Source organism: Pongo pygmaeus, chromosome 11 (assembly GCF_028885625.2).
Source record: "Pongo pygmaeus isolate AG05252 chromosome 11, NHGRI_mPonPyg2-v2.0_pri, whole genome shotgun sequence".
NCBI classification, from domain to species: Eukaryota; Metazoa; Chordata; class Mammalia; order Primates; family Hominidae; genus Pongo; species Pongo pygmaeus.
Window position 1 is genome coordinate 114,433,865 of NC_072384.2, and position 23,937 is coordinate 114,457,801.

The 23,937-nt window shown below is 35.6% G+C and overlaps 1 protein-coding gene across 4 annotated transcripts in view; it reads left to right on the plus strand.

Annotated features, from left to right (window-relative positions):
* The window catches only part of SPAG16 (sperm associated antigen 16), a 1,161,609-nt gene that overhangs the window by 746,460 nt on the left and 391,212 nt on the right, over positions 1–23,937 (plus strand). For all 4 annotated transcript variants that reach the window (XM_054478489.2, XM_054478490.2, XM_054478491.2 and 1 more), the window contains one exon: positions 10,726–10,852. In XM_054478489.2, coding sequence (XP_054334464.1) covers positions 10,726–10,852 — 127 coding nt within the window. The remainder of the gene's footprint in view (positions 1–10,725; positions 10,853–23,937) is intronic.

Genomic DNA, 23,937 nt, shown 5'->3' on the forward strand with positions numbered 1-23,937 from the left:
TTGTTATGTTTTAGCAAAGAGACTGGTGGCATTTTGCCCCTGCCCTAGGGATTTGTGGAACTTTGAACTTGAGAGAGATGATTTAGGGTATCTGGCGCAAAAAATTTCTAAGCAGTAAAACATTCAAGAGGTGACTTGGGTGCTGTTAAAGGCATTCAGTTTTATAAGGGAAGCAGAGCATGAAAATTCAGAAAATTTGCAGCCTGACAATGTGATAGAAAAGAAAAACCCATTTTCTGAGGAGAAATTCAAGCCAGCTGCAGAAATTTGCATAAGTAACAATGAGGGGAATGTTAATCCCCAAGGCAATGGGAAAAATGTCTCCAGGGCATGTCAGAGGTCTTCACGGCAGCCCCTCCCATCAAAGGCTAGGAGGCTTAGGAGAAAATGGTTTCATGTGCCTGGCCCAGGATCCCCATGTTGTATATAGCCTAAGGACATTTTGCCCTGTATCCCAGGTGCTCCAGCCATGACTGAAAGGGTCCAATGTAGAGCTTGGGCTGTGGCTTCAGAGGGTGCAAGCCCCAATCCTTGGCAGCTTCCATGTGGTGTTCAGCCTACAAGTAAACAGAAGTCAAGAATTGGGGCTTGGGAGCCTTTGCCTAGATTTGAGAACATGTATGGAAATGCCTGGATGTCCAGGCAGAAGTTTGCTGCAGGGGCAGGGTGCTCATGGAGAACCTCTGCTAGGGCAGTGTGGAAGGGAAATGTGCAGCTGGAGCCCCCATACAGAGTCCCTACTGGGGCACTGTCTAGTGGGGCTGTGAGAAGAAGGCCACCGTCCTCCAGATCCCACAATGGTAGATCCACTGACAGCTTGCACTGTTCGCCTGGCAAAGTCACAGACACTCGATGCCAGCCCGTGAAAGGAGCTGAGAGAGAGGCTGTACCCTGCAAAGCCACATGGGCAGAGCTGCCCAAGACCATGGGAACCTACCTGTTGCATCAGCATGACCTGGATGTGAGACTTGGAGTCAAAGGAGATTATTTTGGAGCTTTAAAATTTGACTGCCTCACTGGATTTCAGACTTGCATGGGCCCTGTAACCACTTTGCTTGTGCCAATTTCTCCCATTTGGAATGGCTGTATTTACCCAATATCTGTACCCCCGTTGTATCTAGGAAGTAACTAGCTTGCTTTTGATTTTACAGGCTCATAGGTGGAAGGGACTTGCCTTGTCTCAGATGAGACTTTGGACTGTGGACTTTTGGGTTAATGTTGAAATGAGTTAAGACTTTGGGGGACTGTTGGGAAGGCATAATTGGTTTTCAAATGTGAGGACATGAGATTTGAAGGGGCCGGGGTAGAATGATATGGTTTGGCTCTGTGTCCCCACCCACATCTCATCTTGAATTGTACTCCCATAATTTCTACTTGTTGTGGGTGGGACCCAGTGGGAGATGACTTGAGTCATCAGAGCGGTTTCCCCCATACTGTTCTCATGGTACTGAATAAGTCTCACGAGTTCTGACGGTTTTATCAGGGGTTTCCGCTTTTGCATCATCCTCATTTTCTCTTGCTGCCTTTCACTCCTGGGCCATTATTCTGAGGCCTCCCCTACCATATGGAAATATAAGTCCAATTAAACCTCTTTTTCTTCACAGTCTTGAGTATGTCTTTATCAGCAGCATGAAAACAGACTGATATAGGAAGTAATGGTGTCTCTTCAGAGAACACAAAGATTTGTCATTTCGTTAAAAATAAATATTTATTGAGTACCCACTCTGGGCTAGCTATGTACAACTGTTAAGTGATGGATTGTGACATATAAGGCCAGAGTCCTCATGGAGTGTTTAACTCTACACAGGGCTGACAAGTGTAAGATGGAACAAGAATATAAATAAATAAGCTAAATTCAGCTAGTGATTAGTGCTATAAAGGAAATAAACAGGATAATGTGATAGTGATGGGTGTTGTGGGTCCATTTGGGTTTCTAGCTCTTTATGGTCAGAAGATACTGAGCTTTGAAGGCAAGCTCTGTGCATGAGGAAACAGGTGGGTTAAATAGATTTTTTTTTTCTCTGACAATCAAGCCCCTGGATAACCTAAGCATTTTCGCCTTCATTTCAGCCAGGCTTTTTCTCCTTTATTCTATGCTTGCTGGGCTCTCTGTTCTCTAATAGCCAAACTACTAGAGCTAGAGATCTTGCCTTTGTCATTAACTTTTCCTGTTCCCAATATCTGCTTTCTAAGATCTCTTTCAGGAGGTAGATATGGAAAGGAAAACAGACATAAAATTTGAATGTATCATTGTGGCTACATGTGAACATATTGCATTAAATTAATTGATAGAAAGAAGTTTGAATAAAATATTTTAGAAGAGGTTTTTGAATTTAGAGTATATGAGGTTATACTTCTTTATCAACTCACAGTTAACAATGAAGTTATTCCCAAGCATCTTTAAAGCTAATTTATTTCCTTTTATGTTTAAAGTTTTTTGAAAGAAATATATGCCTCAAAACAATTCTGTTGACCTTTTCTATCTATCTATCTGTCTATCTATCTATCTATCTGTCTATAAAACAAAACATTAAATGGTTACTTGATGGTTTTAAATCATGGAATTTTTAGAAGCTAAAAGTGATCTAACTGCAGAACATTAAAAAAACAGCACTGTATGATTGAAGCTATGAGCTTTCATTCTTCCTTACCCAGGTCTGGGGTTCAGGCACATGAAGGATTGACTTTCATAGTTCCACATCATAAGGCACAGGTTATAAAGTATATGTAACAATTTTACTTGGTCTATTAACTTTCAGAAACCCAAACCAAGAGAATCACTCAGCAATGTGACATTTCACTTTTAGCTCTTACTGTCCTTTGTAATATTCAGGGAAAATAATATTTTAAACTAGTTTAGACTGTGGCACATGCAGTACATACCTTGATGGTACAGATGACAGGCAACAAACCTAAACTCTGTAAAAAATCTCTGTAAATCACTCTTATTTTACTTTAGTCTGAAAGTAAAGTAAAATAAGGATGCAATGATAAACTATTTCTTTATTAATACACACATTCTTATTTTACATTTTGGAGTAAAATGAGAGTTTGTGCGTATGAGTCCATTTTCATGCTGCTGATAAAGACATACCTGAGACTGGGCAGTTTATGAAGAAAAAGAGGTTTAATGGACTCACAGTTCCATGTGGCGGGGGAGGCTTCACAATTGTGGCTGAATATGAAAGGCGCATCTTGCATGGTGGCAGCAAGAGAGAATGAGAGCCAAGCGAAAGGGGTTTCCCCTTATAAAACTATCAGATGTCGTGAGACTTATTCACTACCAAGAGAACAGTATGGGGGAAACTACCTCCCTGATTCAATCATCTCCCACTAGGTCCCTCCACGACATGTGGAAATTATAGGAACTCCAATTCAAGATGAGTTTTGGGTGGGGACACAGCCAAACCATACATTTGTGTATTATAAAGAAATAGTTTACTATTGCATCCTTAAGAATTGAGGCACTTACGTACATGCTCACATTCATTCTTACTCTTCTGAGTCTCAGTATCAAATGGGCTGGATTAAAAATAAATAAAATACAAAACAATAAATAAGGCAAGGGAAACTCAAGTGAACACATGGATAAAATGATTAGATGATAAATGGAATTATTCGAGAAATATTTTAAAAATTAGTGTAATTATAAAAGGTAAATAAATTCTAGATAAACACTGTATTAGTCAGGGTTCTCCAGTGAAGCAGAACCAATAGGAGAAAGAGAGAGAGAGAGAAAGATAGAGAGATAGAAGCAATTATGGAGGCAGGAAGTCCCATGATGTGCTGTCTGCAAGCTGGAGGCACAGGAAAGCCAATGGTACAGTTCCAGTCCAAACCTGAAGGTCTGCGAACCAAGGCAGTCAGTGGTCTAAGTCCTGGTCCAAGTTCAAAGTCCTGAGAACCAGGAGTTCTGATATCTGACAGCAGGAGAATATGGATGTCCCAGATTGAGCAAAGAGCAAACTCACCATTTTAGTTATATTTATGCCCTCAATGGATTGAATGGTGCCTTCTTACATTGGCGAGGGACATCTCCTTTACTCAGTCTGCTGATCCAAATGCTAATCTCTTCTAGAAACACCCTCACAGACATACCGGCAATAACATTTTACCATCTGGACATACTTATCCGGGTCAAGTTGACACATAAAATTATCGCATTGAGAATATTAGGCATCCAGTAGTGGTGTGCTTGCAAGCCCACTCTCAGAAAAATAAAGGCCTTGATATGTAGCATTTGACAACCAATCAATACCTGCATTGTTTTGTGTATGTTTCTATTTAAAGATAATTTATTTAATATATATTGTCGAATCGTTAACATGGACCACATAGACAAGAGCACTATCACTTGTGTGTGAACAAAGCTTATCTAACAAATGTATGTTCTCTCTAAGACACATCACAGCCTTTTTGCATTTAGGATCCCTAGACAGCACATAGCGCTACAGCCAAGGTCTGTTTTAAATAGGAAAATCACCAACAAAAAATCACAGAAGCACGAAAAACATGGCAATAAATAGACTGTTAAAGCGACCCTGTTTGAGAGTTGAAACACGAAGGTAGGGCTTTGCCTAGTTTCAACACAGCTGGGAACATGCACATCAGGTGACTCAAATTTTTCAAGCTTCTGCCCACGCCTGTGTCTACAAATGAGCAAAAAGGGCTGTGAATGTAATTTGGGAGTTACTGTCAAAGATCAACAAAGCTGGACACTAGTTAAAGTGGTAAGGTCAGGTGGTAATCAGTAATATACTGCTGCAGAAGGGAAGAGGGTCCGGCGTGACCTGAATTCAACTTAGGTTTGTACAGGGAGGACTGGGCATTTTAAAGAGAGAATTGCAGAATAGGGAGAAGGGTGAGCAGGGACTCAGTAGAGTCAGGGTAGCGAAAAATTACAAAGCGTTGGTCAGTGTAAATGATTCAATCCTCCAGCAGAGACTGGGAGGCAAGCTTTTCCTCCTGATATTTACATTTTAAAGGAATGGCTTTCAGGTCCTTTGAGAAACATACTCCTCAATTGTAGGAGATACACAGGTATCTCAAAGGGATAAAGGAAGGATCCACAATTGTCAGCCCTTTGTAGTAAATGCTCTAAAAAAGGTATCTGGGGCTTATCATCAGGTGTGGGCTGGAGTAGTCAATTCTTTTGGCAGCCATGAGCTTCCCCAGGCAGGATCTTAAATAGGGCTGGGTCATCCTAGGGATGCAGGCTTGATCTAGTGCTTAATCAAATCTTTTCATAGGAGGGTGGGAGAATTTCATGTGCGCTGACAGCCTGTAGATTTTATAGGCCAAGCATGAGACCTAGTCAGGGAGTTCCGAGGAGGCTGGCTAGCATTTGATCAAAGAGAGAATCTTTGTGATTACAAATATATTTTATTAAGTAGGCAAATTCGCAAATATTAAATCACAAATAATGAGGGTCGACTGTATTTTCACATTGTTGTTATTTAATTATGTAAATTGCTTAGAACACTAAGCACTCAATAAATGTCTGCTTAAACTATAAGATGTAGGAAGTGTTGAGTTATAAAGCTGTTTGTTTTGATCTTTAGCAGCCTGCCTCAGGTTGCTATTTTAATATTTGGTCTTCTTTTTGTTTTATATTTTCGGTTTTCCAGTTTACTGCCAAGCTTCCACTTTTTCTCACTGTTAGTTTGTGCTACTCTGGCCTTTTAACCCCAGCCCTCCTGCACCCATATTCTTTGCAAAAGTGTTTCAATTGACTATTTAACAATGCTGAGTTAGGACTTGAAGGCACCCTGAGTTGCTAGCTCTATTATGATCATTTTATTTGTTCAACTTTTGCTTTTAGACCCAAGATCCTGCCTGTGTTCCAGGTACTTGAGGTTGTTAGGAGTCTGCCTTTTATGTGAGGTGGATTTTTATGACCATTTGGGGACAATGTTCAATTTATTAGTATATTTTTATCACCGAGGGTTTTGGCCAAGAACTTCTTTTGTTTAGGAGCTGTGGCCTGGCCATGATCCAACCTGGCTGAGATGCTCAGACCACATGATTTTTGCACAGACACAGATTGTGGTGAATCTTGTGGTAGAGCTTGCAGCAGACTCCACGGTAGATTTTATTTAGATCTCACCTCTCCACTAAATATCCAACTGAATTTCATGGCTACAAAGAAAGAACTATTACCTGATGAATTATTTTATATTATTTTTGGCAAAATAAAACAAATAAATGTTTTCATTATAAAAATATTCTTGACTTTTGAAGTAAAATTTGGGTGTCACTCGAGGGCTTTGCCTGGCTAAGGTACAAAATTCTTGTGAATTTTAAAAATAGCTTGTATATAAACCTTTACAGAAAACTAGGAGGTGAAGAAAATCCCTTATGAACTTGGATGTTATGAATTGCAGTCTAGGGATTTAAATAGGTTTCACTTATGTTCATGTTGGATTGTTAGATTAGGTATTTCATGAATAATTTTATTTCAGATAAACTCATGATAGATTTTATCATTTTATTTTGGTTCAATTATATAAATGCTATTTAAAATCCAGCTCTTACTAAGGGTTAATATGGTAATGAATTCTAGTATTCCCTTTCAAAACACGGATAGATATTTTTTAATCTTTTTTTCATGTTCACTTAAAAAATATCTTGCTACTGTCTTTATATCAATGTTTCATAATTCTATTAGCCACATTTTGTTGACCTGCATATTCCTACAAGCCTGAATTTTAAGTTACAATTTTGTATTCAATATTAGTAGTATTAAAACAAACATATCAAAGGAAATAAAAACCCTAAAATTTAATGTTTCACAAAGGAACTCTGTGTTAAAACAGTGTCCTTTTAGAGTTAGCGTATGTATGGGAAATGCATTTTAAATAAAAATGTATCTGACCTGGAAGAGTGGACAAATCTGCCTTACAGCAAGTTGAAAGTTTAGAGAAATATTTATCATTCAGTTACCAAAATAACAAGGAAGCAAGGAAAGAGAAAAGAGAGGAGATGAAAGGAAATAAAGGAAAACCAAGAGGTAAGTTAAGAAAGAGCTATTGCTTGTGAACTTCTTCCTAAAAAATGATAGGAAAAAAAAAGATAAGAAACAGGAAATTACATGAGACTTCAGTGTTTATGTTTTGATGGAGATGTACAAATCATTGTCATTCTTTGCAGTGCTGTCATGCTCCATCACTTTAGTCCATTTTCACCTTCCAAAGAAATTCTGAATGAGCCTTCCTTCTCTGGCAGCTAATTAATCTTTCACAAGCCCGCTTTTGCAGCCTGTCTGCCAGGGATGCCCCACACCTTAAGCCAGTGACTCATGAGCAGATTTCTTACCCTCTTGAGCAGTACTGTCTTCCCTTGAGCTATGTGAAGACCTAGCTTTTCTATTTTGTTTGGGAAACTATGTGAGCTGTAATAGACCATTGAAGAATTGCTCCTTCCCCCCCACAACCATAAGTGAATATAAAGTGCTCCTGAATAATTTAATTGGGTGATAATGACAACAAAGTCTGAATATAAATTATGAATGTGTACAGTATTTTACCAATAGTGTATATCATATAAATGTAAGGACACATATTACTAGATTATAAATTCTCTGTGTATATACATTTGTTAGATTATCATTGTAATAACACAAATGTACTTATATTTATAATAATGTTGCATTTGCCTAAAAATACTAATAAAACTGCAAATAAAAAGAATTTTTAGTCTAATTAATGGACGATTTGGTACACGAATTCTTTTTAAAGTTAGAGCACAATTCTTTACAGATTGAAATGCCTCTGTTAAAACAAAACAATATGGCCAGGGATGGTGGCTCATGCCTGCAATCCCAGCACTTTGGGAGGCCAAAGCGGGAGGGTTTCTTGAGGCCACAAGTTTGAGACCAGCCTGGACAATATAGCAAGACTCTGTCTCTAAAAAAAAAAAAAAAAAAAGTGTGAATTTAGAAAGTTTGGTATACATTCTTTTTGTATGCAAATATTTCCATCTGTTGTCATTTCAATTTAATCTGAATAACTTCTTTTCAGCCTTTCTTGTAGAAAACGTCTACTGTCAATGACTTTATCAGCTTTTATTTATCTAAAAAATGTTTTATTCTCGTTATTGAAGGAATTCTTGGCTGAATATTGAATTTTCAGCCCTCAAAAAAGTGATTCTGCCTCCATTATTTCTGTTAAAATGTCAGTTGCTATTTGTATAATTGCTCTCTGCACATTATGTTTATCTGTGGCTGCTTTAGAGATTTTGTTTTATGTTTTGCTTTTGACAGTTTGACTGTTATATACTTAGGTGCATTCTTTCTGTTGTTAAGCATGTTTGGATTTTGCTGAGCTTTATCAATCTTGATATGAATATTGATAGGAATGTTGACTTGAAAAATATCAATGTTGATATTTTTCATTAAATTGAAGAACATTTTAGTTGTTACTTCTGCAAAAATATTTCCACTTCATCTCCCTCCCCGCTTCTCTTCACCCCTCTCTGATAACACGATTATACTTATGTTAGACCTTGTAATATTTTTCTACTGATTATTGAGACTGTAATCCGTGGTTTTTCAATATTTTTTCTGTTCTTCAAATCAGATAATTTCTATTAATCTCTTTTCATTCTCACTACTTTTTTTTTCCTTCAGTATCCAATCTGATATTTTGCTCACCCAACTAACATTTTAATTTCACATATACTTATCCATTCTTACATAGACCTCTTTTTTTATGGTTTGCATTTACCTTCTGAGATTCTCTATCTGTGCACCCGTTATAACTATATGTTTCTTTAAATCTTTGAACATAATAATAATAAATCATTTGTAGGCTTGGTCTTTGATTTCCAATGTTTGATTCAGAGTCTGTTCTGTTCTGTGTATTTTTTATTCTTCTTGTTTATAGCTTACATTTTTACCTCTTCACATATGTACATATGTAGCATTAAAAAAAAAATTACATGCTGCAGTGGGGTGTAGTGGCTCATGCCTGTAATCCCAGCACTTTGGGAGGCCAAAGTGGGCAGGTTACTTGAGGTCAGGAGTTCGACACCAGCCTGGCCAACATGGTGAAACCCTGTCTCCACTAAAAATACAAAAATCAGCCTGGTGTGCTGGCACAGGCCTGTAGCCCCAGCTACTCCAGAGGCTGAGGTAGGAGAATCGCTTGAACCCGGGAGACAGAGGTTGCAGTGAGCCAAGATCATGCCACTGCACTCCAGCCTGGGCAACAGTGCAAGATTCCATCTCAAAAAAAAAAAAAATACGTGCTAGATGTTGTTAATGACTAATTTGGAGAAATCTATATTAGGTTTTCTCCTAGAAAAGGTATTGAGTTCTGTTGTAATGAGCAGTTTAATTACGGGAAGATCATTTTTGCCCTTTCAGGCATGGTTTTATTCATTGGTAATAGAACTCTATTTTTGTTTTGAACTTAGTTTATGAACCTTACCCATACTCCTATAGTGGAGCCTTTCTTGAATCTCCAAGTGAGAGTCTGAGGTATGCAGTAAATTATCTCCACTTCACCCAGGATTAAACTCCAGAGTATTCTTTCTAGCAGTAGTTAATCTCTGGTATCATTGCTCAGCTCTCAACCATAGAGCAGGAAATCTCTGCTAGACCTTGTGGAATCTTACTCTGTGAAAATACCATCTAGACGTTCGCCCAAAATTCATGGTGAATCCTCACACAAACTACTGCCATTCCTAGCTCAGCTCCCTTTTGTCAGCTACCCTACACTCCAAATTTTAAGCCACTCAGAAGCCCAGACTTTTCTCACTGCTTCTCAACTCAGTGAAACTTCAGTTCTACTGGGCTCTATTTCTGTATTTGATAGTAAAAAGTGCATCCAAGCAGAAAGTCATGGAGTTACAGAGCTCATTTTGAGTTTTTCCTTCTCTTAAGGATTATATTCCCGTGCTATGTTTAGTTCAATGCCAGTAAAAATTTACTTTAGATAATGTGTGTAATTTTACAGTTGCTTATTGTAAGAGAAGTACAGAAACTGGTTACTTTATCATAGTTGGAAGCATAAATCCTAACAAGCCATTTTTATTGTTAGATAAAAGAGATAAAGCAGATTGCCGTAGCTGAGGCAGAATGAGGGTCGTGAGGGAGGCAGGCTCATTGAGAGTTAAAATAGAGCCTGTGACGCTACGGGTATTGCAACATACTACATCTGTACTTGAAAGTAGAGCAAAAAAATGGAGAAGAGATAAACGTCAGGGATCGGGTCAACAGCACCATGAGGTGAAAAGATTTTGTGGGAGACAACAAATCTGAATAGAAGTCAGTGCCTTTCTCTCCTTCTGCCAATTAATTTTCCCACCTTTTGCCATTAATCTTTAGAAAACAGCCATCCCCCAATAGCTGTCCTTGTAAGTCATAATAAAAAGAAACCAACCGGATTTTATAAAGGATTGCAAAAATTAAAGAGTAAATGAATAAAACTCCAAATTTCAGTGAAGAACATGAAGTGCATAAAGGAATCACCCGAGTAAAGATATGAAATCAATAATTCAGACAAAAGTACTCTATTTACAAAGAAATTACTGAAATGCTACTAATCCTATAAAGTGCTGAGAATATAAGGTAGCTATAGAATTTTACTTTTAAAATGTTGTTATTGTAAAATTTTTGCCATTAATAAAATTATTTCGTGCCTCAGTTCCTTAAATTATTTTTATTAGCATTGTATAGACAGCATAGATATTAACCCCTAAAATTCTTAATTTCTCTCTTTATAGTGAAAGATGCAGATGTACTTTGTATGGACATACAGATTCTGTGAACAGCATTGAGTTTTTTCCTTTCTCCAATACTCTTCTCACAAGTTCTGCAGACAAGACCCTGTCTATATGGGATGCAAGAACAGTAAGCAAATCATCCACTTTTTTCCCCAGCTTTTGATAAGTCTGATTACTCTCGGTCATTCTTTGGGTATGGAATATGACTTAAAAAGTGATTGTGCAAGGGCATTCGGGGCAAAAGAACAGTAAAAAGTTCATAATTACAAGATCCTTTCTATGCACTTGTATCCATTCTGCCTTCCAAATGTGATCAGGTAAAAATAATATGATTATCTCATTAAACATTATTTCAACAATTATTTATTGAGATAGAAGCTCTGCTGGTTCATGGGATACAAAAGGGAAATACACACTGTGGCCCTCCTTAAGGATCTTTTAGCTAGGTAAAGGAAGAGAAACGAGAGATTATTTTGATGAAATGAGACGTGTTAATAAAATGGAAGACTATCTAAGTACAGGGGGAAAGCAAGGAGGAGAATTCATATCTGCTTGAAGAGTGTGGATGGTTTTCAAAGGAGCCTAGGCTTGAGCTAAGATCTGGAGGGTAAGTAGGATGTATAGGTCATCTGGAGAGGGGTAGATTCTAGGAGAGGGCAATACATGCTCAAAGCCATAGAGATGTGAGGCTGCAATGGCATGTTCTGACAGTAATGATATAAATGGATAGAGCTTAAGGAAAAAGAGGCATGATAGGCAAGAATGTACAGAGACAAAACAAGATCATGACATATTTGATTAAAGTCTTAAACTATTTCTGAGGGAATTAAAGTGCATTAAGCAAACAGGGTGACATCATCAGATTTACCTTGTCAACTGAAGAATGACAAGGTTCATAAATTTGGAAAATAAATTCCTCATAAGGGGTTACAGTCTGCAGGGTGGCCATTTGGACAAGCTGGAAAGCATAGCCTCCAGCCAGAACCCGGAAACAGATACTTCAAGGGAGGAGCAAAGGGAACAGGAATTTATGCTGAGTTGGGTATGCGAATATTTCATAAGCTTGAGGAGGAGGCCTGATTATTTATGAAAGGTGAATCATGCACATGCACAGTACACATTCATGCCCCTTCATGGGTCCCATGTACCAAAAATGGCAGTTTTAGCATGATCCAAGGCTGGAGTTTTCAGCCGCCTAACATCAGAAGGTGAAGTGGAGGACATGAAAACCCTTACTGCATGTGTTCCATGGACTGGCCAGACCCACTTCATGGTCAGTGGTCTCTCATCAGGCTAAAAGAGGAAGGGCAGTATCAGGTGGCTGGTTGATATCAGTATTGAGGTCTTTTGAAAGGGCTGGTTTTGGCTGGGTGCAGTGGCTCACGCCTGTAGTCCCACTACTTTGGGAGGCCAAGGCAGGTGGATCACTTGAGGTCAGGAGTTCCAGACCAGCCTGTCCAACATGGTGAAACCCCATCTCTACTAAAAATACAAAATTGGCCAAGTATGGTAGTGCAAGCCTGTAATCCCAGCTACTTGGGAGGCTGAGGCAGGAGAATCGCTTGTATCCAGGAGGCGGAGGTTGCAGTGAGCCGAAATCACGCCATTGCACTCTAGCCTGGGCAACAAGGGCAAAACTCCATTTCAGGAAAAAAAAAAAAAAAAAATCAAAGAAAGAAAGGGCTGGTTTCTGTTTAGCCCTTAGGGAAGCAAGGCTAATGGTCATTATGGAGGAAGGGAGTATGAGGAGGCTTGTCTGAACACCATCCTGTCCTGGCTGAGAGCTCAGTTTTCAAGGTTACTCTGGGGTCCTCTTGGCTAAGAGATGCTCCACTCAGTTGGCTGGGGGAGGGCCTTAGAATTTTACTTTTATTTCTCCCCTTTTTAGAAGATGATTTCGATAAGGAAGTAAGAGAGTCAGTCATATGAGGAATCTAATGTAACAGGCTATGAGTGGATGAGAATTTGAGCTAGGAAACAGTGTAGATGAAAAGGAGAGAATGCATTAAGCATAGGAAGTTTATCCAAATTTGGAGAGTGATTGGAGATGAAGATTATGTGGGGAGGAGGAGGAGTTTAGGGTGAGCAACTTTTCCAATTTGTCTAGGAATGATGGTTTTCCTGAGTCATTAGATTTTCAGAGCTGAAATTGGACAGACCTGGATTACTGGTAGGTTCAAGAGTGAATTTGATTTTAAGAAAAGTGTTTTAGTCTGTTCTCACCCTGCTGATAAAGATATACCCAAGACTGGGTAATTTATAAAGGAAGAGGTTTAATGAACTCACAGTTCCTTATATCTGTGGAGGCCTCACAGCATGGTGAAAAGTGAATGAGGAAGCAAAGTCACATCTTACATGGCAGCAGGCAAGAGAGCATGTGCAGGGGAACTCACCTTTATAAAACCATCAGAGCTCATGAGACTTATTCACTATCACGAGAACAGCATGGAAAAAACTCACCCCTGATTCAGTTACCTCCCATCAGGTCCCTCCCATGACATGTGGGGATTATTACAATTCAGGGTGAGATTTGGGTGGGGAACACAAAGCCAAGCCATATCACAAAGTAAACAAAATGTAGGGACTACACTTTCAAACAGTTTGGCTGTGAAGATGAATAGGAGAAAAGATTGTAGCTCTAAGATCAAATAAAGCATCCTTCTTTGTTCAGATAGGAGACAGCATGTTTATTTGCTTATGGGTAAGATCAGGGGAGATGAACTGAAAATGTAGGAAAGAGAAGAGATAACACAGAGTTTATTGAGCACAGATTTTCATAACTTGAAGAATGCCAATATGTGTAAAACAAGGCCTCCATATTCTTCTTAGTAATATTTTGTAAAGATTACAAGAAAAACAGTGACTACAGTTGTTTCAATAAGAAAGGAATAAATATTCATGATCTCTGGTTCCTGGGTCAATAAGAAAGAGAAATGTAATTTCTCCCATTTTATTTCCCATATACAAACATGATTGGTATAAATAAAGGAATATGGTAATGGACATGCAGATGGTGTTAGGAGGGATGCAAGTTCAATATGTGAAGCCCTGTTTAGACCTCTGAGGCCAATTTATTTAGGATATATGAAGAACAAAATATGCTCAGCACCACACATTATAGAAAAAACTAAGGTAGAGCTACCCATGTCTTGGTCACCAACTTCACATGTTGCAGAGATTTAAACTTCTGAGGAAGAAGAAGTCAAGGGGGCATTGTGGAAAGAGTGCATCAGGCATGACTTAAAAATAAAATCAGAATGATTTGTTGTTGGGTACAAAGGTCCCACAATCTCCTCCTTGCCTTAAAATAGCTTCTTAGACATTGATGCAGTGGAATTTGCTGCTGCTAATGGAGTGTCAATGGAAAAGCAAGATTTTCAATATATTTTGAACTAAAAACTTAGATGTGAAGTGTGTATAAAAGTGATTGGTAGAGGAATATCCGTAGAGAAAATATTAATTTAGCAGTGACCTAAATTCTATTGACTTCAAGGTTTTTTTCTCTCTCTCAAGTGCTATAACTGAGTGTTCTAGGAAAGTCTATTTCTTGTTTAGTTTCTTTTATGTGAAAAACAGAAGCACTAATGCTTAGAAGTAAAACTGCTCTAATTTTAAAAAATTGCCTCTCATATATATCTGCCTTGAATGCATACAGCTGTTTATTGATGGTGACCTTCCTCCCTGAGGTTCTGAGCTCTTTCTGTGCTATCCTTATTCCCTGCAGTATCAGGAGAAAAAGAGGGATTCAGCGCAGCACCGTACCTTCAGCATAGTGCAATTGCATATGCATTGAATGTAAAAGCATAGAAGGGTTTGCAAGTCCCATTTGTATGACTTTAATCAACATAAATATTTTTAAGTTGACTTAATGGCAAATTAAAATTTATATCACTAGAATTATTACTGCGATTTTGTTACTATTATGCATGCTAGCTTTATATTAATTAATACTAGAAAAAAGGCTCTAAAATATTTTGGTTTAAATGAAATATGATTCCTAAATATATGATAAATGCATCATTAATTAGAAATAAAGTTCATTTAATGAGTTTATTTTCTAAAAATATTTTCAAACCAAGTAGAAAAAAATTTAAATTGATAGCTATGTACTGTAGAAAACTAGCATATAATGCGAAGGAAACTCATTCAACTTATTAATTACTAGATAATATAAATTGTTAACAAAAATATTGATATAAAATTCTACAAGTGAAATATGATAATCCAAGAATTAAACAGAATCACTCCACTAACATTGCATTAGGCAGCTGTGGTGACTTCATTTCAGATATATCTAATTTATTAAAAAACAAAACAAAACAAAAAAACTTTAAATCACCCAGATTTTAAAAAATTTGTACTGTTATATACATTGTTTTTAAAAGACAAAGACACGTGTTATATGTTGTCTATATAATATGGAATTATTAGTTGTTTTTTATCCCAATGGTTCATAAACAAGTTAAAATAAATTTACATTTTTAGTTAAATAGTAAGAGATTTTGAAAGGGTAACCAGATTAGTTAAAGTTTTTTCTGTGTTGTAAAGTAAGAACTGTATAACATATTGATATGGATGACATTATTTGATTTGCAACATCAACTGAATCCATGGTATACTGGCATGCTTCTTTATAATTTTTAAAATATGTTAATTCCTTGATACATGATACATTGTCAGGTTATACTGAAGGTCTGGACCTAGAAGGAGATTAATAACTTTCTTCTATTAGTGAAGCAGTAATGGTACATTTTGTCACCTCAGTGTGATCAATTACTATTGAGACACCCTCTGAAATATTTTTTGATGAAATGTGAAAATGACCAGTGGACTATATTCCTATAAATTAGTTTTAAACCTCCTTCTCCCACTCGCAAACATACACTAGTTTTAAATCATTTATCTGATCTAACACATTTATTATCAAAGATAATTAATGTGGAGGCCTAAGTCAGTTTCCAAGTCAACTGGACATAATCAGCTCTGAATTTTGTAGAGGATGAAAAAAGGGATATAAATATCTATAATTACCAAATGGAGGCTACAAAATAACTTGCAGTTTGGAAACTCATGAAATTGCTCAGTTTTACAGGTCTGCGTGTATTTTTCTTCAAAGTTATAAAACCATGAAACTATTTTATTAAAATTGAAAAATAAGATTGCTTTATTGTCAGAAAGTGATATATCACATAGCAAATTGAATGAGAAATTATAAGGCCTACCTAAAGGCAGTAAGAAAAGTCTCAATGTACATACAGTGATTTGGAAGCCTGTTTAAAATAAATGCGATGAGATTGTTAGTCATCCACAAACCCAATGAAAATATTAAGGCTTTTTTTTTTTAAAAGAAAAGAATGTTTTCAATATACAGTAAAACACAGAATGAGAATGAGATGAGTAATACATCTATGAGTTGTGTCAGAGCTGGGCTGGCAACAGTCAGAGTTGCTGACATTTTGTCTCTTGCCATGAGTCAGACACAGAGGGTTCATGACCTGGACTGCCTTTAGTGGCCATTCCTTGCTCCATAGACTAACTGTGGGCACTTGTCCAGCTTACAGCATTCTCCTGACTTAGCTTTGGCCAAAAGATCCAGTAACTTGTCACTGTGAGTTTCTATAAAGTGGATAAACAAGGAACTCACAAAAAGAGTTAACCTGTTGGCTCCTGTTTGGTGCCAGACCCATGTCTGCTCTACAGTTCATCCTGCACCCTGCATAGGCCTGTTGGTCACAGATAGGATCTGGTGAACTCTAAGAGGAGCCCGATACTTAGAATCCAGAATGTGGAAACAAAGGGAAGCTTGTACCTCTCTCTTTTATTCCTCAGCCATATTTGATTTAGTAATATTTACTGGAGATCTATGTGCTAGGCAACATCCTAGGTTCTAGAGAGGTGACTGTGACAGAATCCCTGCTCTCAATGAACACACAGACTCTCAGGGACAATGTATAAAGATAAATTATCTTAAAGTAATGTGGTAATTGCTATATATTCTATATAACTATAGCTTTGGTTTTCCTGTGCCAAAGCTCACTGTCTCAAGAGCCGAGTGATGGTTAACACTTATTGAATATGTAATTTGTGCCATCGTTTTACCTATAAAATCTACATAGCTTCCTGGAATATGATTGGGTGGGTACTATTATTATCTTTATTTCACAACTGAGAAAGTGGAGCCAGAGGAATTAAGTTGCCCAAGAACAGCCCAGTGGTCAGTGACAGAGTGAGAATGCAGGCTGCCTCTCCAACCTCAGTCTTCCTTCTTCATGCCTTTGGCCATTTCCATGCCTCTATTAATCCACTTAGTCCCTTTGAGTTTCTACCACAGTAGTCTCCGAACTATTTTTATAAAAATGTTTTAAGCAATTACTGCTGTGCTGGTATTTTATGTATGTAATAATTTATATATACACCTGAAATAAAAATAATGACAGAAAGATACAATTAGCAATATTTAAAATTCCATATGTTTCTTTTATAGCCTGTAATTTTGTTTGTTTCTAATCAAAAAATAACAATGGCACAAAAATGACGGTTCTGTGAGAAAAGATGACTCAATATGCTTATATTTTCAAGGAATTCTGATTTAATAATTTTAATTAATGACTAATTCAATGATTCACAAGTATGATCTATGATTGGATTTAGCAGCTATCAGAACTGCAAATGATCCCTTGACAAAAAATACAAAATTCTTAAAGGAAAAAATGTATGATGGTCTGTACTTGCCAATGTGCAGGCTGAACTTTCAAATTCATCCACTAATTATGCAAAGGAATTTTTGTTAAAATTATGTTAGGGTTGCCTCTTGTTCTGAGGTCAATCAGTTGGTTTTGCAAACTAATCAGAAGTTTTCAAACATTTTAATACTATGTGGAAAATTCTTTTTCTACATTTCTTAAAGGTTCAGGTACAAGGACTTTTAAAGGTTACTGCCCTTATGTAGATTTGGTAGAGGAAACACAAAAATATCTGTTATCAAATGTTCTATATCATAAGTTTCTTTTGAAAACAGTGCCTTTTTTGTTTATTGTTAAAATGTCACCTTTATGTTGATAGGATTATTAATCATATTATTTTCAAAATTATCTGCTTACAGTTCACTGTTGGCAAATGCCTATTATCACAAAAAAAGGTCAACAAATTAGGAATATTTGTGTTTTGGGGAGAAAAAGCATAACTCATATTTAAGGTCAACTTTTCTTTTAAACACTTTGCTAAAAAATTGTGAAATTTAAATTTTGTGGGAGTAGAAAACATTTTTTTGGTCACTATCTGACTTTTTACAAAATATTATAAAGATTCTAATCACCAAAGGACTAGTGTATTAATCTGTTTTCACGCTGCTGATAAAGACATACCCAAGACTGGGCAATGTGTGAAAGAAATTTCACAGTTTCAGGTGGCTGAGGAGGCCTCACAATCATGGCGGAAGGCAAAAGGTACTTCTTACACAGTGGTGGCAAAAAAGAGAAGCTTGTGCAGGGAAACTCCCGTTTTTAAAACCATCAGATCTCATGAGACCCATTCACTGTCATGAGAGCAGCACAGAAAAGACCTGCCCCCATAATTCAATCACCTCCCACTGGGTCCCCGCCACAACACCTGGGAATTATGGGAGCTACAAGATGAGATTTGGGTGGGGACACAGAGCCAAACCTTATCAACTAGTTAACATAAAATTAACAAACTTATAAATATCCAAAGTGCTTGAAAGTGCAATAATACAATACAAAATTTAAAATAAGCCTCACTGCATTGATTTTATATATGTGTTACACCTTGCTTTGAACACCTTGATTCAAAGACCTTCATGTTGCACGAATCCTGTGTAGAGGCTTTCTGCTTTCTCACTAAATAAATGTCCACTACCATCAGTTATCAAATACACGATGTCCTAACCATGTGAAGTTAACAAACATATAAAATGATCTTTCCTCTGAAAAAGCTTTCCCTTTACTATTTCATCTGCCTGACACACCGTTTCCCCTCATCACCTAAAGAATTTGCATCCATCCTTAAATGTTCACTTCACCTTCCCTCCAAAGCTCCCCATGCTTGTTCCTCTGGATTAGGCATCCCAAGAGGCAACCAAGAAAACTTTGTACCCCATAGAATTTTGCTAATTATTTCTTTGTAAAGTATTTTAAAATGTTGAACTTGGCTAATGAGACTTTTTTTTCTCCATAAAAAGACAAGCCTTACCAATTAGCTAACATTGTGTGTAATTACTAATGGCTTCAGGAATGGGCTACAAGAAGATAGCTTGAAAAAAATCAATGTACATAATTGCATTTTTATAGAACTCTGGACTTATATCCTATATTATCTTGTATTTACATCAGACCATATAGCACAATAGGAGCATGCAGCTATTCTGCCTGAATTCAAACCCAAAATTTGCTGCTTATTTACAGTGTGTCCTTGGGCATATTGTATAAAATATTTTTGCCACAATTTCCTCATTTGTAAAATGTGCATAGTAGTACTACTTATCACATAAGGATAAAATGGGCATTAAATGATCAATCATATGATGTGCCCAGAAAAGTGACAGATGAGAACTCAGTATCTTTTAGATGTTCTTACAGCAGTTGTCATGCTATATAATTGCTTAGTTATATTTTGCTCTCATGAAACTCGGAGCTTTCTTCTCTGCTTTCACAATGATTGGATAATAGGTTCTCAACAGATGTTAAAGGAAGTGAGGGAACAATGGAGGGTGAAAAAGAAGTGAAGGAGGGAAGGGAGGAAAAAAAGAATCTGTCTTACCATGGTGTTTCTTCTAACTCAAGACCTTGTGTCATGTTCTTCAGATATACCCTATTTCACTTTTATTTATTTTCCTTTCTTTCCGTTTATATTAACACCAAGGCATAGGACAGAATTGTTACTAAATATTTAAGAAATACATAAATTATGCAATTTTGTTTCTCCAAGTTATCGCCAAATTCTATCCTCTTCCTTCCTTCCTGATAATGACATAGCCTTCCTTCTGTGCTACTATAATTTGATGACATGAACTTCATCAGACATTTCAAGTTATCTTTCAATCAGTCCCTAACAGTGCATCTGACATAATTTAATATTCCCCGTTCTCAATTATCCTATTTTGTTATGCCTTTTATTTCAGAGAAACCTTCTCTTTTCCCCTCATGTTTTCTCTGGGTATCTGTGTAGCTTACAGTATGTAATCACTTATGTTCAACAGGCCTTTGTTTTCCAAGTAACTTCTCTCACTTCATTAAAAATGTAGTAGAAGCTGTGTTCTAAGAAAAGTTACACTGATTAAGATGGATATTATGGCTTTTTCAGAGTAGTATTAACAACAAAAGTAAAAAATACTGATTTTCCACCAACATGACTGACTGGTTTGGCTTTCACATCTTTCCCTAGAGGAGTAGTATTTGAGTGGCTATCAATTGCTTCCTAAGGCATTCATTAAAAAAAAAAAAAAAAAAACTTATATGTGTTTTCTAAAATGCATAAGATTTAAGATTTTCAGAACTTACAGTCATATCATTTACATTTGTCATTAAGTTAAGGTATAAGTACATAGGTTTTAAGTTATTATAGACTATAAATCAGATGTTTTGCTTTTAGGTAGAAAAGCATTTTGCTCAACTAATCCAATTGTTTGAAAATTAAAACTAAGTATTTTTAATACACAGTAAAACCATTGTATCTTAAATAATAGATCAATTTAATATGCTATAAGGCTTTCAAAGATTGTTATTTGACTTTGCTAAAACTATTGTGTATCTCATACTTTCCATATAAAACCTTTGCATACACATCACAAATATCATTCCTTTCTTCTTTTCCTTGCAGTTACTATAAATGGTATTACACTGGCCAGCAGTGGGAAGACTAGATTTTTGTATGTCGGTGTCAGCCTTTGAAAAAACATCATATTCAATAATGGCATTAAATAATTTAATTAATTCAGTTAATTATAATGACTATGTCCATTGAAAAATAAATATAGATTAGCTTTATGAGATTATTTTAATTCTGTAAGAGATAAAAATAATTTCTTTATACTTCATGCAGTTTATTTAGATTTCATTCAATAAAGATGGAATGTAGAGATATGGTGTTGGATGAGATAAAAATAAGTAAAATTCCCAATCAATTATTTAGAATAAAATATTCTTAATACTCATGTCATAGTTGAGACACCATGTTGTACTGTTTTTTTATGCTGAATTTTCTGATTTGGAATGAATTCTAGGATTGGAAGGAACAAGCCAAAAGAAAATACCAGATACAAAAATTAATCTTTTGAGTAAAAGTAATATGGGCTAAATCATCTCAAAAACTTTTCTCCATACACTTACCCAACTGATTTTTATTCATTACTGAAATGGCTTCTTTGTAACAATTTTAGAGTATTTTATTAGGACAGAAATTATGATCTAGAAGGGTATGAAATTTAGATATAGTAAATATAGATGATTTAATTCCTTTTGTATTCCTTAATAATATCTGTAATGAACATAAAATAGCTTAAATGATATCTATAATGAAAATCGAGATCAGTTATTTTCTTAGGGAAGAATAAGATAAATGAATTGTAAAACATAATTACTTAATTCAATATTTTTGTAAAAGTTATATAATACATTCTAAAGTTAAAGATATTTGAATAATATCAATGAGTATTTCTTCCTTTTATTCAGATTGACGTGAAATTGTATGACTAGAAGGTTGATAGAGAGCTAAAACCAAAGACTGATGGAAAGTTGAAACTAAAGGAAAGCATGCATCTACCTTTTTAGGTGTGATAGAATCTAAATCTCTTAGAAAAATTATGTTTTTTTGACTTATTTGAATTAAATAAGGAATAGGATTGTCACATATAAACATTGAAGGTAACTTAATCATAGAATATATTTGACCAACAGGAAACCCCAGTGGATTGCCTCCAGTCTTTTCTGCCTTGAGCATAATAATGTAGAAAAATTACAGATTCTGAAGTCACGTAGATTAGAGTCTTGAGTCCAAGATTTTTTAAAGTTCTTTTACCTCCTGGTTGTGAATTTTGAGGCACAATATTTAACACCTGTAAAATTCAGCATTCTCTTTTAAAATGGGAATAATAATAATTAAATCACAGTATTAGCACTGGGAGTATTTATTTGGAAATCAAAAAAGGCCAATTATGTTTTTCTACTTTTGGTAGCTGAGAATGCTAGAGACAAGTCTCGTGATTTGTAGTTCTGTCTCTTTGGTTGATGGGTTAAATGATGCTAAATGAGATTGAATAATTCCATTGCAAATTGCTATACCCAGTGTTTTGTGTGTTGCTGTCACTTTCAAGAACTAAGTGACTACAATTCATTGCATCAGTTTGTAATTCCACGGTATGTATAGTGTTTATTTGACCTATCTTACTTGCAGCCTCTTAATTATACTTCAACATATAGAAATTACTAGGAATAAGCTTGTCACTGTTATTTATTCTTTTATACATTCAACCCATTACAACTTCAACAGTGATGGCTTGGCTGTACTTCAAGATAGTCTTAACTTCAAATTCACTGTAGTACCACATGTTAATTATAATTTTTAGATACCGTTGATGAAACTAGAAGTTAAATGCAACATTTGTGGCAAGTGTTTCTGGCATTCTGCTGTGGTTGTTATTGTGATCCGTGTAAGGTGAAACAACACCTCTTGTTATATAGATTTATAGCACCGGAAAATTATTAGCAATTCATTAAATTCCATTTATAATGGATAACCATTGATACACCATATAATCATGGTGGCTTTTTTTCAACCATTTAGTATACTCAGGCATTTCATTCAATAAAGAAAATACTGTAAAAGAAGACAAGCTGCCTTGCATACCCTACTGTTATGACACTTGTGCATTCTGTATATAAAGACAAAATCCTTAAATTTAATGATATAACAAAATTAAACTATAAACTTCTGTAAAACATTTACTAAGATGGTCATTTGTTGTTTATTTGACTACCCAGCATCCAAGAAATATTATTTTGAAGGGAAATTGACAATGTAAGAAATGTGGTAAGAGGCAGGGCTGAAGAAATATCAGCAAATAGAAAATAATAAAGATTAAAGCATAATTTAACAGGGGAAAAAAAGTAGAATTTGTTTGTCCAAAAACAGTTTCTTTAGAAAAGCTAACAACAAACCATACTTAGCGTTACCTTTGCCTTACGGTTAGCATCTTCTTATAATTTCTACGTTTACAGTAACATATATACATACATGCATATATGTACATACACATATTATATTATATATATATACACACACACAGAAACCATATGTATATTTTTTATTAGTTTAGAACTAATAAAAATGTCATAAAATTAGCCCAGGAAAATTCAATGGAAAAATCAATAGCTTCTTCTTTGCTGACAAAACAAAAACAAAAGTTAAAAGTGCAAATTAACAGTATCAACAAAAATATACTATACACACAAAAATGTTTGTGTAATGTGAAAGAATAAATCTGCATAATAACAATGAAATGTATAAATAAATATTGACACATGTGTAAGGATATGCAAGGTTCTTTCATTGAAAGAGACACATTTCTTTATAAACTAATATATAGGTTTAATGAAATTCCAAGGAGATCCTAATAATGTTTCTGCTTTGGGTGTATTTGGTAAACAAAGTTATTCTAACCTTTATATCTCCTTAGATAATAGCAATTGATAAATAAAGCTGGAGGGAAAAGATTCATGAGAAAGACTAGTCTACTGGTTATTAATCTATAAAGTTACTATACAGTAATTATTGTAGAACTGAAGAAAGATTGATAACCCAATCAATGAAATAGAAGTTAGAGCCCTTAAACAGACTCTTAATTATGTACTGTACAATATAAAATCCTTTATTTAAAAAGGGAAGTCTTCTTGAGACTTCTTCAGTAAATCAAAGTCATCATTTATTTCCCTTCAGCCTTTCCCCATTTTGACTTGTTGCTGATTCTCAAATCCCTTTCTATCTAAATCTTGTATATCTTTTGACTTTGTATATCTAGTTAAAGTTTCATCTGTTTCAAAGAAACTTGATTCCACTGTTTGATGAGTTTTTATTTTTAGATTTTTTTCATTATTACACAAGTAAAACACTATTCAATGTAGAAAAGAGTGGACTTTAAAACTACTTAAAAACACACCCTAAAAATAAATAATGATAAAATATTAGTATGCTAACGTTTCC